We start from the raw sequence: 16798 nt of genomic DNA on the forward strand, positions 1-16798 counted from the left end.
CAAAAAATCAAGATTCTCTTCATACTTTGAAATCTAAATGCTACAGAGTTATTCCTCAGAGCCTTAATTTAGAGATTCATATTATTCTCTCAACATTTCAAGGTATAACCTCAAAATATATGAGTAAATACATATTTTAATATGTGAGAAATCTCAGGCCAACATGCCAGAGGCTCCTACACAGAAACATAATGCTTAGCATATAATACCATATAACCTCTTAGTCTGACAGCAAAAGACATATAAGAATAAATTTTTTCATGTATTTGTCACTTACGTAAGAATACCTGTCCCAAGTGGAATGTCCTTTAAAGGTTTGACAGGGATAAATAGCTAGGTTTCTCAAAACATCACATTAGTATATCAGAATATAATTACAAAAGGTATGGATTAGCATTTCTTGACCTTTTACTATGACAGGTATTCACTGATAATCTTGAGATTACTGGAGCCAGCAGTTATTGAAATATAACCAGACTAACCCCAAAAGCTACAGTCCTAAACGCCTCAGTGCTAGAAGATTGTTTAGTTTCTAAAAGAAACTGAAGATTAAAAATTAATACTACTCTTCCCAAACGTGGTCTGGATTTTGGATAGTTTGGTGTCTACAGTAATATTCCAAAGGAACATTTAAAAAAGGAAAACAGAACATGAAACAGCTCTTTTAAAGTCTTGCAATCTCAGAACATAGCACATTATTGATCTATTGACAGAACCATCATTTACATCAGTTAAAAAAAAATAAAAAAAAATCAATCACTGTAAAGGAAACTTCTCTCCATTCACATTCCTTAAGAGAACATTAACAAAAACTAATGAAAATAGAAACCAATTAACACAGATCATGATTCTTACCCTGGTAACTTTTCACTAGTGTCATCTTGTTGTAATCTTCTGATAAAATGAATTCCTGAGGGAGGAGAAAGGAAAAACAAAAGAAACAGTGCTTAGAGATGTAAAGTGTTTTGAGTGTTTTCATTTGAATTCCTTACCAAGGTAAGCTCTCCCTCGTTTGCAACCACAGCCCTGTCTACTTTTGCTAATTTTGAGTACCTCCATCTAAAAAAATAAATTATTTCACTTTTTAAAGCTGCCTAAGAAACAACACCAAGAGTACTTGTGAAAAGAATGGCAGAGAAGAGAGCTATTAAAAAAAGACAAAAAAGCTGACATAAATTGTTGGCTATGAGCCGAGTTATCACAAAATGAGACCGGAGATCTGGCATGTAACAAACCCTTATTGCTCAGGACTGCCTGGGCATAAACCTGCATGTGTACACAGTTATGTGCACACACACATGGATGTGTGTATACATACACATGTATCCATATGTCTGCATACACTACACCCCAACCTGAACACTCAGGAGACTCAATAAATATGTAGGAGCCCCTTAAAGTTGTTCAATCCAAACTAGGTACTAATAAACCATGATGTGAACACATTTAAATTTCCTGTTCAGAAGTCTCAGTGCTTCAGACTAACAGAAACACAGACTTTTCCCCCCCTTGATTTTATCCCACTATTGGTTAATATTTATTCTGCTGTCTCAAAAGGACACGTTCTTTCTTTGCTGCTGCTTTGCTGTGGCTATCAAGCAGTTTGTGGGATGGAGAGTTTAGCACAGGCTGTGGCTGCCTGGGGAAAGTGTGTGGTGTGAGCAGCAGGACTTGCTCCTGCAGCCAGGGAAGATCACACCTATGGGGACTGGTTCTGCAGTCCTGCTGCCTTGGTGCTGCTGTTTAACCATCAATATGGCTTTTGCACAAGGAAATGATGAAAACAGCAGCTAAGAGTCTGCACGGCAGCCTCGGCTCCTGGAATAACCCTATGTGGTTAAACTGACTGAGCACCTGGGTGTCTCTGCCACTTTTTTGAAAAACAGACCTGCTCAAAGCTGGGTAAACAGAATGGCTACAACAAAAGCCCTGCAACATCTCTCTAGAGAAAACACTCATGAGAAGGGTAGGCTCTGTGGCATCACTGCAGGAAGAAAGGCAACCATATCCTGCACTGCGTCAAGAGAAGTGTGACCAGCAGGTCGAGAGAGGTAATTCTCTCCCTCCGCACTTGGGAGACCCCACCTGCAGTGCTGTGTCCAGCTCTGGGGCCCCCAACATAAAAAAGACATGGACCTACTCGAGCAGGTCCAGAGGAGGTCCACGAAGATGATCAGGGGGCTGGAGCACCTCCCTTATGAGGACAGGTTGAGAGAGTTGGGGTTGTTCAGCCTGGAGAAGAGAAGGCTCCTGGGAGACCTTACAGCAGCCTTCCAGTACTTAAACGGGGCTACAGGAAAGATGGGGAGGCGCTCTTTATCAGGGAGTGTAGTGATAGGATGAGGGGTAACTGCTTTAAACTGAAAGAGGGTAGATTCAGATTAGATAGAAGGAAGAAATTCTTCTCTGTGAGGGTGGTGAGACACTGGCACAAGTTGCCCAGAGAAGTTGTGGCTGTCCCCTCCCTGGCAGTGTTCAAGGCCAGATTGGATATGGCTTTCAGCAACCTGCTCTAGTGGAAGGTGTCCCTGCCCACGGCAACGGGGGGTGGAACTGGTTGATCTTCAATGTCCCTTCTAACTCAAACCATTCTATGATTCTATGAAATGCCAAAGAAACTTAAGTGTTACAGACAACGTTGCCAGACTAGCAAAAGGGCAACTGCAGCCCAGGAACAGGCTAAAAGTAGATCATAGAACTGATGTCTTTCAAGAGAATTAGCTTTCAGGCTGCTGTCAAGTATCTACACATGTATACCATGTACTCAGAGAAATAAAGAAAAAACAAGGAGTGTAAAACCACACCATATTAATAATTTATAGCAAACTACACAGAAACTCCCTGAGCTAATCTAGCCAGGTGACCGAAGAAGTAAAATCTAACTCATTTAATCTGAAATAAGGTGGAAAAAAAAATATGTTACAAACACAAGATAACATAAATTTTAAAGCATACAGTTGTGAAATGTTCATGTATAAGCACTGCAAAAAGCACTACGCAACAGTAGAGAAGACTGGACTTCAGTAGCCTACAGAATATATTTAAGGCAAACCAAATGTTTAGTGCAAATGAGCATGAAGAGACATTCTAACCACCAAAAAGTTGGTATTTATCCACAGTTTCCAAACCAAAATTAAAAGAAAAGTCACTCGACATTTTCTGCAGGGTCACTGTAGGTAATATGCACAGTTTTCCAGCACCAAGATTACTCTGACACATCATATCTACTGCTTGGCACCACCATGGAGAGGCTACATCTGTGGAACAGAACCCAGCTTCCAGGAAAACAACTGTGAGTGATTTGAGGCAGCTATGTATTTTGCTGTTACTAGGTTTCTGTTCATAAATTAGTTATAAATATGCTCTCTTGAATTGATCTACTTCGTCTTCCTTTCCTTAATCTGCTCCACCATTAGCTTTCCACTGGTATCTCAGCATTACAGTGGGGGTGTTATTTAAGCAGCAGTAACAAATCAATTTTAAGTCAGCTGGGCATACCAGGGCCACCTTAACTCTATAAACCACAGAACATTAGAAATCTGCTATACTTCCCTAGTTACTTACAGGGGAAGTGGTTTTCATTAACCACTGCCTGAAGAATACTAAACCACCGCATGAAATGCTTTACTACAAAGCCTACTTGAAGCAAGGGCCTTTGCTATGAACGTTAACTATCTGCTGTCATTATCTAAAAAGAAATGCCTTCAATGGCTACAACACACGGTAGGAGAATATGTCTGCCTTTCCCACCAATTTGGCTATCCCCAGCTTTGACTGTGGTGGCACACAGCTGCTGCTGACTTTGGGTGGAATGAAGAGCATGTTTTGCGTTCTCATTTTTCTTTGCATTTTTTCCGTGATAAATTTGATGTGGCCGTTCTGTTTCATGATTTGAACAGTCCCACAGTTTCAGTGGAAGACTGAAAAGCCTTTTGAGTCTCTCCATTGTAATACAGTGAATCAAACATAATGGCAGTTTCTAAGGTTTACCCAAGTATTGATTAGCTCTGTAAGCTTTAATGCAGACCACAGCTATGTACTATTAATATACCACCACATCCAAAGGGATAAACAAATACAGTATAAAATAAACACAGTTCCAATTAACCTGAATACAGTTTTTTTTTTTCCCCTGAAAACTTATTGCTTCTCATTTTCTTCTTTGAAAGCATATGATAATTTGTTATGCATTTTCTTGTTATGCATTTTCTAATCTTTCTCCAAGTATTTTACTCCCTGCTTCCCTTTACACTATCTTCCATTGCGCTCATTCCCCCTTCTCTCTCAAGGCCACGTGTATTAGTTGCGTCAATAGACACGTATTTTAGCACAGGGCACCTTGCTCAAGAAATTCATGCCCTATTGCACATACATTGTGTCATTTGCACTACAAAAACACTGACTACATCTCTTTAACATTGTACCAGCAGAAACTGTTTTTCTATCCTTCCATATGTAGATGTTTTGCTCCTCTCAGAGCTGCTGAGCTCAGTTCTCATTAGGCAGCTTTTTGGCTCTTCTTAATGAGCTAGAAAGGCTGGGGTCACCCACACAGCTCAGTCAGTGCTTGTTAATAGAACCGAGAAAGATTCCCGAGTCCTGTGTGAGCCCTTTTGCACAGGAGGAGCTGGGATATATTAAAGCACGCAGGATGACAAAACCAAATCCCCTCCTTGCAAGGATTAAAAACATTTTTTCTGGCAAGATCGCTCTTTGCTCTTCAGAGGGTTTTTTGGAGCTCCTTTACTGCCTTTTTTACCATACTGAAAATGTTAGTGATCAGTCTTGGCTGTTTCAGTAAGCTTATTATTACAATAATGACTTGGTACCATGAAAATCTTCACAAAGCAGAAAGGAGAATTCTTGAGTACCTGAAAAGACTGTCCAGTCTAGTGCCCACTGTTGTACCAAGACTCTCAACTATACCTTCATGGAGCACACCTCCTTCACACTGAAACATGCAGCCACCACAAACTTGAGCCTAAGAACTCTGTAAATCCTCATCCTGGAAATATTATTAGCATCTTGTTTCAAGTGACTCTTGTTAAGGCAAACAAAACCCATACTCAGGTGTATACCATTTCTGAGTCCTTGGCCATGGGGCCAGCTGGCAAAGCCCAAGGTCTAAGAAAGATCCATGTCTTTTCAGACCTGCAGGTGAATGCCAACTGATGTATCCCATTAGAGACCTCTGCTTAGGCAACTGAAGCAATTTGAGTTAATAGTCTTTATATATTAGTTATGTGTTACTCACAACCTAGTTCTCAGTCTGTACTGTGATAGACGATGTCATTTTGACAGCACACTGTGAATCTCCTTAAAGGCTTGACTTCATCCTGTTAACACAAGTGGTTGACAGCACTCTCATGTCTTCTAGAGAACAACAAAGCCACTTCAGAAATGGAAGAGAATGAAGACTCTTAAATCTACTGTCAGACCCTACATCTATGTCTGCTGCAAAGAAAGCTCTATACAATGATTACAGTGTTTTCACTTTATAAAGCACAACTAGGAGAAAACAGAAACTATCATGTAGTTTTCTTGAAGGAAAAAATCATAAACTTCCCACAGTGGCAGAGGGGAAAGGCAGACATCAGCAGGCAGACCCTGACTCAGTTTTAGGTATTCAAAGTGCTGTTTATGGCCAAACTTGTAGAAATCTGCAAGATCAGTTGATGTGAAAGATAAATTTGCCTTAATAAGTACCATCCCCAAGGAAGAATCTGAAGGGTTTGTTCCGGAGCCCTGTCATCCTTGTAGTCCTACTTGAAGTGTGTAACAACTTCATCTAGACACAAGCATGGTCAGCACAAAAGATAAATTTAGTTAAGTTTCAGCTACCTAAAACCTAAATCCCATTTAAATCTCCCCCAAAATGGGGAGAGAGATTTATGCCATTCTAAACCAGTTTCTAAAGTAAGCAACATGGGTTTCTCCGAAGGCAATTCACCTCTCCTCTACTGGATGCAGAACTTAAAGGTTAACTAGGAAACTAACTTTCAGGTGGATGAAATTAGGTAAGGAGTCTCATCTTGGCTGTGGAAGTCTCTTATCTATTGCAAGTCACAGACCTTTCCTGTTTCTTCTTGTGGTAACTTGAGAGACTTGCACCCATTAAAGCAGGTTTTTCTCCACTTCAGAGCAAGGAATTTATGACCATGATAAAGTGTTTTGGCTTCCAAAAGGGACCTCAAGCAGTCTCTAAGACATAAAGTAACAGATATACAATTTCTTCTCAGAAAAGGTTTGTAAAGTGTAAAGAAAATGCTAGATTTGTTTTTCTTTACTTACCACTGCTCTCAAGCAAGATGCTAGACAACATTTTGCTCAAGAAAATGGTCGACTGTGTTGCACAAATGTTTGTGCAGTCTTCATGTTGAGAAGTTACAAACGGTTGAAAGCAACCTCTTCATCTTTGTATAAGCAAAAATTGTTACCCTGTTTCACAAGGAAGGGTGACTATACAAGCTCACTTCATGGTGGCTTGCTGGAACATCTTTCTATGACAATAACATTGCTGCCCATTCTGCTCAAAATGCACCGTACACATTTCTGAGGCTCATAACAAAAATTCATACATTTTACAAAAATTTCATGTAAAAGAAAAAAGACAGTTCTACTTTGTTGTCCCCATTTACATCAGAAAGTAAAAGCAGTACTTCCTTGAACTGCAAAAAGATTAGTTGAGATTATGTGGCGCTGTCATGAGCTTACAGCCCTTGCCTGGAGCACTTTCCTTCAACACAGCCAAAGTGAAGATGCAGAATGATTTTCAGCATTTTTCAGTCCTGCACCCAGTGTACACAAGGGTGCTGGGTGTCACCAGAAGTGTTAACATGAAACAGCTAACAAATTCCCAAATATTTCAAGCTGCTCAAGTATACTGCCTGTACTTTCCCTTTGAGGGTCACACGATTAAAAGTAAGGGCACTAAGGTCACCTTGTTGCAGTAAGTTCTTATTTTGTGGTCAGTGTGCCCTGTTTGTATACTCCTGTGCTAAACTAATCATAGCTCTGCCCGAGAAGGAAAAAATTATCCTTTCCTCCAGAGGGTGGTTGTAACCCACTTTAAAGTACCTCGGGATTTTCTCTAACACCCCAACATTGCTTGGACTTGAATATGGGGCTACCCTTGCTCTTCTTCTGTTCCCACATCCATTTCTTCTTGTAGCACATTACAATTGTCACTTCTCTTACAAGCCTTAGGTTTGCTACAGAAGGAAACATTTCATCGCTGGTGGAAGCTTGTGGAGCACAATCTGTTTTCTGCACAATCCTCTACCACACCACTGCCTGCAGCTACAGGGGACTAAATCAAGCAACAGATGAGCCCTTCCCCCCTCCTATGTGCTTGCATCCAGAAGACTGGGAAAAGAAAAGCCCATCTCAGCAACAAATAGAAACTGCCTTAGACATAGCAGTATATACCTGTAAGTACCTAAAGGACATGTTGGTTTATCACCTGCATATTTCATTTACCTTCTTTAGTTTCAGAATGGAAAATATTTGACTCCATTCAGACTCAAGCACCCTCTGACTCTTGAAGGAAAAATGCCCCAAAGACAAAGGACACATCTCTTCCATCATGCCACAGTATTTAAATGCCTTATTTACAGTCGCCTTCACATTTCTCAAAGGCCTGGTGAAAACAAAAGTGCATAGTAGGACTGGCAAATTACAGCTATTTCAAAGAGTGGGAAGGAGGGAATTTCAGAGGTGCAGGGGATTCTCTGGCAGCTGTCCCATCTCCTAGATACAAAAGTAGAAATCTCCTACAAGCACAAAAAAAAAAATCTCTGCTAATAGCTTTATAGGTCAAAACCTACACATCTTTGATACAGCTCACAGGCAACAACTTAGAGTCACACATCCTTTCCCAAATACCATCCCAGCTTTAGTGCAGACAGCTGCTCTTACGTCAACCTGCAAACACTCATTCAGTTACAAAGTCTGTAAGGCAGAGACAACAGCAGTAAAAATCTGAAATTATCGTAAAATGATCTTAAACTGGAAGAGGAGTCTATTGATGAGGCATAGGTGAAAAATACCTCTCTGACTCGTGACTGTTTCACAAAGTGATGCAGCTCTTTACTTATAATTGCACAAGACAAACCCAATGAATTAAACTCAACTGCTACCCTCTGTCCCAGCTCTAAAAGACAGGCTCTTGTTTTAATACCCTGCTTCCTTTTCCACACACACATATCTCTGATGTTATTGAACCAAGTCTTTCAGCGACAGCACTGACAGTTAGGAGCAACTCCTCTGAAGGAAGTGAGAGGAAAACAAAATCTGAACCCTGAAGTTTGGAAAAGTAGCCAGATATGGATCTGAAATCCACCTTCTGCCTTTCAGAACATGATTTTTCCCCTCTTAATTGCTGCTTTCAGAAAACTTTGGTGTGATATGATTAACAAGACACTCAAATTTAATAAAACAACAGCTGTTTTTCTGTGTTATTTTTTAAGATATATGCAAATTAAGACTGTTTGTTGAGTTGCCTAATAAATATTGTAAACCCCACTCAATCTCTTTGTGGCAGTTGGAATGAAATTTGTAATAACCTGCCATTTTCTACACTACAGCTTCAGTTCCACTAGCAGTAAAAAGTCTCTCTCCCAAACACTAGCAAAAATACCCTCACCACAACATCACACATATACTTCTCAAAAGGGAAGCATTTCAACTAAAAATCTTTGGATGTACTTACTGAGATTGTACCATTGTCTAGACCTATGGACAGCCTTCTGGTTTCCGGGTTAAAAGACATGCATGAACATGGAGCTGAAAAAAATGAACATGTTGATGAAGTTAACAAAATGTGATTCTCATTCTCTTGAAGTTCTGGAAAGCCTAAAACTAGCTAACATGCTTTATGATGCTGTTCAGCATTTTGCCCCTTCCAACAGACAAGCATTAAAAAAAAAAAATGTGCTCTTGCAATTCATTCAACCCTGTCCTACTAGGACATGGAACAATGGCTATGTCTTGCTCCAGCTACTTCATTTTTTCTTATTAGTTATCTGAAAAACAGGCATGTCATACAAGAGCAGCGATGGTGCTTTGATACAAGAGGCACCTGACATTTCAGTTTAAATCTGAGAGATTTCTTATCTGAATAATTTAGTTTTTTACATTTGCCTGAACTTTAGTGTCAATAAAAGAAAATACTGTATTATGTCAGAGGCTTCCATCCTATACCTACAGTAAGAAAGTTAACCTGTAGGAATCAACATATAGGCCAATAATAAGGACTGTGATTCTTAATTGTCCCCTATTCCAGTTTCACCACAGACAACACTATGACAGTATCACACACTATGGCCAAAATAAAAGACTGTATTGAAAACTAGCCATCATTTTATTATATCAATACTACTTTAATAAACATCAGGATGTACTCTTAAATTGATGACAAGTCAGTCATACTGTGGTCTCTCAAGGATCTGGCAGGGTTCACATCAAGGGTAAAAATTAGAATTTTCTTGCAAGAGTTCAAGAGCTACGCCTGGTTTAACTGAGAAATAGTGAAGTTGCATTCAGAAGGCAGGGATTGTTTTTACTGTTCAACACAGCAGCATGCAGCTGGGAGTCCTGCTGTCCCAACAAAAACCTTCAGGAACTATTTTTCAGCAGCAATTGCCAACTGCATCTAGAGGCAGACATTCTTGCTCCTTTGACAGTGATGAGTGCTTTTTACACCATATTCTTGTGATAAATATAGAATACAGCCAGATGTGCTTTTAGTTCTGCTTTCCCCGCCCCCCCCCCCCGGGTTCCCCTGGTTTCTTCTCTCCATTGGGACTACTCACAGTATTTTAGTTAGTAACAAGCTTGGAGTGCTCTCTTTTGCAGTACTGTATATCTGCCATATTCTCAATTTGTGTAATGTCTCACTTAGAATTAAACAGCCCATAGCTCAGCAAATCTTCCTCGATAGTTTAGTCGGCAGAAAAGCTATATGAAGAAGAGGCAAATCTGCTGACTGCTTAACAAAACTCGTTCTACCTTCAGTATTGACTCCCCCTTGAAACATTTCCTAAAGGACAACCAACCACAAGCAGAAAGCCTACCAGATCCATATCCAGGGAGGCACCTCGATTTATTTCGTTCCTGGAAGGGTCAACTGAGTTAAGGCAAATAAAATACTTCAGTTCATGGAAACAGACAGAAAGGAAACACAAATTAAGGCTACTAACAGTGACAAAATTGCTCCTTCCCGTACCTCTTCCTCAGAAAAGACAATCTCAAATCATCCCTTGGGATTGTCATGCCTTACTATTATATTGAGGATTCTAGGGATGTAGCAGAATGAGGCAGTTGTAGGAAAAAAACAGACAGGGGGGAAAAAAAAAGTCAATTCTAAGCAGAATAAACATCAAATCCCTTTAAAGGCACTTAATGTCAGAAGGGGCATATTTTAGGTATCAATTTTCAAACACTGTGCATACACTGAAAGAGCTACTAGTAACTCAAGGCAATAAGCAGCTCCCAGACAAGAAGTCTTGGGTAAATTAGCTATCTGAAGTATGCTTTTCCCAAATAGCCTGAAACACTTCAGACATAAAAGGTGCAAGCAACTGCTTGACACAGGCCGATTGCAAAAAAAGTAACTTCTAAATTGAAGACTTGTGAGTGTACACAGTCATAGAAGTATGAAGATACTTAAAATCATTTTCCTAAGGGAATTCTTCAGTAACACGTACTCTTGGAAAAATCATTATGTCAGCAGTAAAATTGCATCCACACTAGCTATTGCTAATGTAGTTAAAGTGATGCCAGTTGTAACAAGAGTGCACTGGCTTACACTTTAGTGAAAATAAGATGATATTTAGATATTTAAGCGCTTAGGCTCATTAAGAAGAGGGGAAGAAAAAAAAAAACCAACCCACAACACTCCCTGCTCCAAGCTTCTGTAATGTTTAAGATCCTTTTAAAATAACATCCAGGAAAAATAACAGCACTCTGAAGGCCCCTTACTTCAGTATTAGCTATGATTTCTATTTCAGACTGGAAGAAGATTGATCTGAACTACTACAGGGGACAGGTAAAGATATTCCTGATGCAGAAATCTGGCTGCAATCTTTATCTTAACTATAGGGCAAATACACACTGATTTTAGCCTTTGGAAAATGAATTCTGGAGGAAAAGCCCAAATACATACTTCATGCTCTCAACAGCATGTCACCTCTATCAGGGGCTCACAGAAGTAGAAGAGAAATATAAACTTTGTACCTGCAGTTTCAGGAACCCCTTTCTGAAGTGCCTAAAAGTGGCATAGTTTAAGACTGAAGGAGCATGCTTTGCAGTCTTTCTACCCTCTGGTTCAAAGCAAAGTGTTAGCTATGGAAACCATCATAAGACAGACAGGGTTGTTTTTTTCTCCTGTACAGACACTGCCCAAAAGTCACACATCTAACCGTGGTTACATTTCTACAATCTGTGTTACATATGCGTAACCAAGGGTACACATCTAAACCATTAAGAGGGTAAACATACTCATCAGAGGTCTGTTAATACAGTTGTTGAGACAATGCTGGAGTGAAGGTGACACATTAGCCAAGTTTCCAGCTTAGTTTGCCTTACTGACAATATAACAGTGTGTATAACACCCACAGCTCTTTCTATATCAAGGATTTTCTCATGGAGGAGATGATCAAAAATGTGGTTACCATGTTGTCTGGAATTTTTCAACCACAGAAACACTCATAGACAGGGCATAAAACTTTCTAATTGGGAAAATCCCACTGCTAAAGAGCAGCAAGTATCCCTACTCAGAAGAGATGATCTACAATCTTGATCTTTTTCCAGGTATTTAATGGGTTTCATGTTCAGAATGCACTGGTGGTCCCACTTGGGTATAGAGCTTGACCAAAGCATATGGCCAGCTCAGCCCAACTCCTCATCTTCTTCATGTCCCAGAGTACCCAGGGCACAAGATCAGTTATTAAGGCTATCTGATATAAAATCATAAAATGGTGTAGGTCATGCACCATCTAAGTCACAAGTCATGCTAACAGGGTATCTGTAGGTGGGACCTGCACGCACAGCTTGCTAAGCAGCACAAAGGCACCATTGTGCCTGTTACATTTTTACACAGAGAACCTCTGGGCAGTTGTTGTTCCCTAAACAACAAAACTCAGTATGAACCTAAACCAGAGGACCATCAAAAAGGTGATCCACACAGAAACAGACAAAACTATCATTTCCAGTCCAGTGCAGACTTGTGCAGAGGCTGACTCAGAGCCCTTCCTATGATTTCCAAGCTTAATGCCATGGCTGGTAACAATGTAACTGGCATTGCTCCAGGCATTAATTATACCAGATCACCCTTGAAATTGGTGAATATCACAGCACAATTTTAATAACCCATGGCTCAAAAATTTACCAGCCTTCCAAGCAAAGGAGCTGTGTCAGGTGTTCAAATTTATGAACGAACTTTAAAATAGTCCCCTTTTAGTGGATCTGGATCTACTCCATCATTTCCAGTGAGGCTGTTGTTATTACTGGCAATAAAGCAGCCTTGCTGAGACCAGAGGAGGAACTAAGATTTAAAAATGCAAATGTATGCAAAAACACCACATGGAAAAATAGAAGTATTAATGCCAAACTGCTAGAATTGCCATTTCTTAACAGTTTGACTGGGGAAAGCAATGCTCTTATGAGAGGTTTGCTGAGGGAACTCAGGCCACTATTAGGGATTGTGACAGAGCTTCACAGACTGCCACATCATTAGCTGGTTTCCAATACCTTTTTGTGCAAACTCCTGAGCAGAAAATACCTTTGAGGCTTGACATATTCTTATGAGTTAGTCCATCACCAAAGGAAGAAGAGAGATCCTCTTCTCTACCAAATGAACACATTCTTAGAGAAGGCAGTCAAACACTATGGCCACTATAAAGTCCCAAGTTGATGTTGTTGTGGTACTAAAACTTATGTCTAGTAAATATTTTACATATCATGGAGACAGGTATCTCTTCCAAATTTAGCTGTCTTAGCTGAAAATAATTATTTCTCCAGACAGTAAGAATACCTTGATGTGACTTGATAAATGCTCCCCAATCTGTGGATTTAAGGTCAGCTTCATAAGCTTTCCAAAGACAGGCTAACCTAGCACATCTGAAGCTGACTGAAGAACATCAGCATACCTTTGCTGATGGTGTCCTGAAGACTTATACTCCTGCACTCAACATATGGGTTATGACAAATAGCTAGGGCTGTGATTTCTTCAACTGTCCCTTGGAAAAATGGACATCAATCTGCAGTTTCTTTTAAAGTGTGAACAGTCTTTGGGAGAGGAGACATACAGCAGACCATACTGGAGGGATCCATGAGGAAGATTTGGTTTAATTGCAGGGTAGAATGATTCTGCTTCTCCACTGGAAGAGCTGCCTTCCCTGTCCAGTATCCTCTCCCCTGTCATATTAGCTGACACAGGATATTAAGTTCTTACCAAATAAAACCATTCACCATTGCACTCTAATGGACTGAGCACATGCAGTAGGAAGGGCAGAGTGATTTATACTGGAGACTTACAAAGCTTTATGGACTCCATTAATGGGAGAATGCAAGACTACTTTTTGAGCTCTACACTTTTTAATCAATGTTTGCATTAAACGTTCATCCCTTGCCAGCATATCTGTATCCTTTTGCTGCTGTAATCCCTGATGCCTCTCAGAAGCATTAGCATGCAACTTAGTAAAGCTTCACAGAAACCAAGAGGATTGTTCAAGAATAATATTTAATATGAAGTGGTAAGCTTGCAAATGGTCATAAACATGAAGTTTCATCATAACAAGAAAACCGATTTTACAAATATCCAGTAGATAGCGAACATCTCCTTATACTTACATGGCATTGCATGGTATATGCTGGGCCAGTACTGTCCACTGTCTCTCTTCAGCCAGACACGAACTGTTCTACAAAAGAAAAAACACAACACACACATGAGGAAGAATGAAAATGGAACCATGAATGAAAACAAAGTGGTGACATTGAATGCACAAGCCCTTCTTCAAAATTAAATTATTTTGCTAAGAGGGAAATAAGCACGTAAACTCCTACAACAGCCTTATACGTTAGCCTCAGATTAACCTCTGTAAGGTCATGACTGTAGCCCATTCCTTGGTTCCATGTCATACTCAACATCTTGGCTTCACACATCACAACAGTATTTGGAAAGTGCTATGGCTTTTTGCTGGACTGGAACACAACTATTCGTTAGCCCAGGTAAGCACTCTTGTTTCAGCCCATCCAGCAGAAAGCCTTCTTCCTGCTCTCCGGGTAGGCCTTGGTCCATCTGATGCCTGCTGTTTCATTGTTCTACTTCAGGAAAACCTCTAAGCAAAGAGGTTCTGAGATTTTCAGCTTCTATTTACTCAGTTTATGTCCATTTATGCCAACAATGAGCTCTTCAGTTTCAGAATCCTCCCCTTCCCTCAGTGAACTCAGAATGCTATCATATGCTCACTGAGCATCAGGCTGAAGAAGACACTCTTGTCCTTCTCTGAAGACAATAATCAAGGCAACAAGCAGCCTTGCAGTGTGCTACCCGTTTGGAGTTGCTGTCCTCAAATAGGGGCACCTAGAACCATGCAGTGCCTCAGGCCTCCTCACAAACACGAGCGTTTCCTCTCTGCTAGAAGATCTTCCCAGTGTATCTCAGGATTACTTTTGCTTTCTCATAATCATATCATACTGACTGCTCCTTGTTTCTCAATCTGTGCCCTTCACATGCTTGAGATGCTTGTTGCTTCTTGTTTCCTGAGCAGAGAATCTGGACTGATGTACCATCTGGGTCATTAAATATTTAATATTTCAGTCTCCATTGTCATTTGCTTGTTTTGGTACAATCTCTGAAACCTCTTTCTATTGAGGCTCTCTCTTAACTTCAGTTCATCAGCTAATTTCATCAAAACATGCCTAGTAACAGTGTCACCAGTTAAAGCAGCAGGCAACCAGTAATCTCCTGCTTGTTCCTGCATAGCCCACTGTCATCTTGATTACAGTCAACTGTTATCTGCCCTACTGTTCCTCAAACCCTTATCATCCCCAATTTTAACTAGTAAACTCTTCATATAATACTGTATTCCATGCTTTACTGATGTACACCAAACGTATTAACTTTCTCTAGAAAAATTAGTTATCCAAGACAGCATTGTGTTGGCATAGCACACTAACCTGCCACCCACTTCTATTTATTTTCCACCAAAGTTAGTGTGCAATAGTAGGTACAAGAGATCTAAAAGACTAATGAGACTATTGTTAAACATAAACCTGATTTTCAAAGGTTTGTAACAAAACTATAACTTGCACTTAATAGGAAGGAAAAAAGGAGGAAAAAACCCAAATCAGACAAAAACAACCAAGAAAGAATGGCTCTTTCCAGTTCATGAAAGGTGGAAACACATCTTATGGAGAAGACCATGTGGTCATTCCTACCGTTACCTTATTTTCATGGAAAAGCAGATTTCAGCCCTTTTTAGCCAGTAAAAGTTTAGAGCAATACTAATCTAATAACTGATCTAAGATACTACATACACAAATCAAGTGTTAACAGAGAGGCCATGCAATATATAATGAAGCAATTCAAGAACTAGTTATCTATCCTGCAAGCCTCAAGCTAAGGGCTGCACCACTATGTGTTTCTGGATTGCCTATATCCAAAACCAGGTTTCTGATCATTCTACCCTGCATCCAAACTCATTTTTTAGCAAATAAGTCAGACACCTGTGTATTTAGGCACTACACAAGCTGTATCATTTTAGAAATGTCTCATGCATATACTTTGACACAGTATGCTCCTCTAAAATCTAACATTTCACTGGGTCAAGTCCCACGGTTAAAAAGCTCTCACAAATGTCTCAAAACATACAAAATTCAGCATAATTACCTCTAAAGTCTAACAGCCTTTTTGCAACAAACACATCAGCAGCTCTTCAGCAGATCTGAAGCAAAACCATCAATACTTCTTCAGGGACAATTCATCAGCTGATAACAATGTTACTGCATTTTGAATAGTGAGAGAGCCAAATCCTACAGTCATTTCTTTGCTGTAGCTAACAGTAGCTGTTGTCAGAGCAGTGCTCTACATCTGGACCTCAGCACACAGTTCTGGGAAGATGTCCACAGCCACGGGGCTTGTACATCATGTTCGGGACAGGGTCCAAAACTTTTGGATCCACCTTTGGTAAGAAGGCGGTCACTGTAATTCTGAAAGCAGATCAGCCACTCTGTTTCCCAAAAACAAGAGCTCTTATCCTCGACAAATCGAAGTTATTGTGGGAGTGAAAGAGTGTGCAGAAAAAAATAATGGGATGAATCACAAAGAGATGAAATAACTCAATATGAAACAGCCCTGTGGTAGTGCACCCATATCCTGTGAGAGACTTGTCTTTCTTGACCATCACAATCTATATAGTCAGTGCTACTGGTTTCAGAACTCCCAGGCTTTCACAGTTGCCTCCTCACCACTTCAAGTCTCTGGCAAATAATAAATCCAGTACATCTTAGAGATAATTCAGCTCGTTAAAAGAGGACTATGTACATTAAAAGGTCTTCCAAAAGCTGGAGGAAATAAAAATCAAATTTCTTTGCAAAAATGGCAGTAATTTGGATACTTTGTGTTGGTTTTGCTGTTGTTTTTTAAACTGTACCCACTGCAGACTTACTAATTAATTTGACAATTATGTCAACATTAAGACTGCTAGATGAATGATACTGAAACAAAAAATATTTTCTACTTAGGCTTTAAAAAAAACCCAAAGCAAAAATCTGGTGGAGGTTCCTAGTTAAGAGT

The 16798-nt window shown here is 39.9% G+C and overlaps 1 protein-coding gene across 3 annotated transcripts in view; it reads right to left on the reverse strand.

Moving 5' to 3' along the window:
- Positions 1-16798, reverse strand: part of WDFY2 (WD repeat and FYVE domain containing 2) — a 68193-nt gene that overhangs the window by 21969 nt on the left and 29426 nt on the right. For all 3 annotated transcript variants that reach the window (XR_003400375.1, XR_003400372.1, XM_026868107.1), the window contains exons 2-4: positions 13852-13919; positions 8711-8784; positions 856-910 (exon numbers count right to left, since the gene is read on the reverse strand). Coding sequence is in view for 1 of the 3 variants with exons in the window: in XM_026868107.1 (XP_026723908.1) it covers positions 856-910; positions 8711-8784; positions 13852-13919 (197 nt within the window). In the remaining 2 variants the exon portion in view is untranslated. The remainder of the gene's footprint in view (positions 1-855; positions 911-8710; positions 8785-13851; positions 13920-16798) is intronic.

This window comes from Athene cunicularia (assembly GCF_003259725.1).
Source record: "Athene cunicularia isolate RWA chromosome 1 unlocalized genomic scaffold, athCun1 chr1_part1, whole genome shotgun sequence".
In the NCBI taxonomy this organism is placed as follows: domain Eukaryota; kingdom Metazoa; phylum Chordata; class Aves; order Strigiformes; family Strigidae; genus Athene; species Athene cunicularia.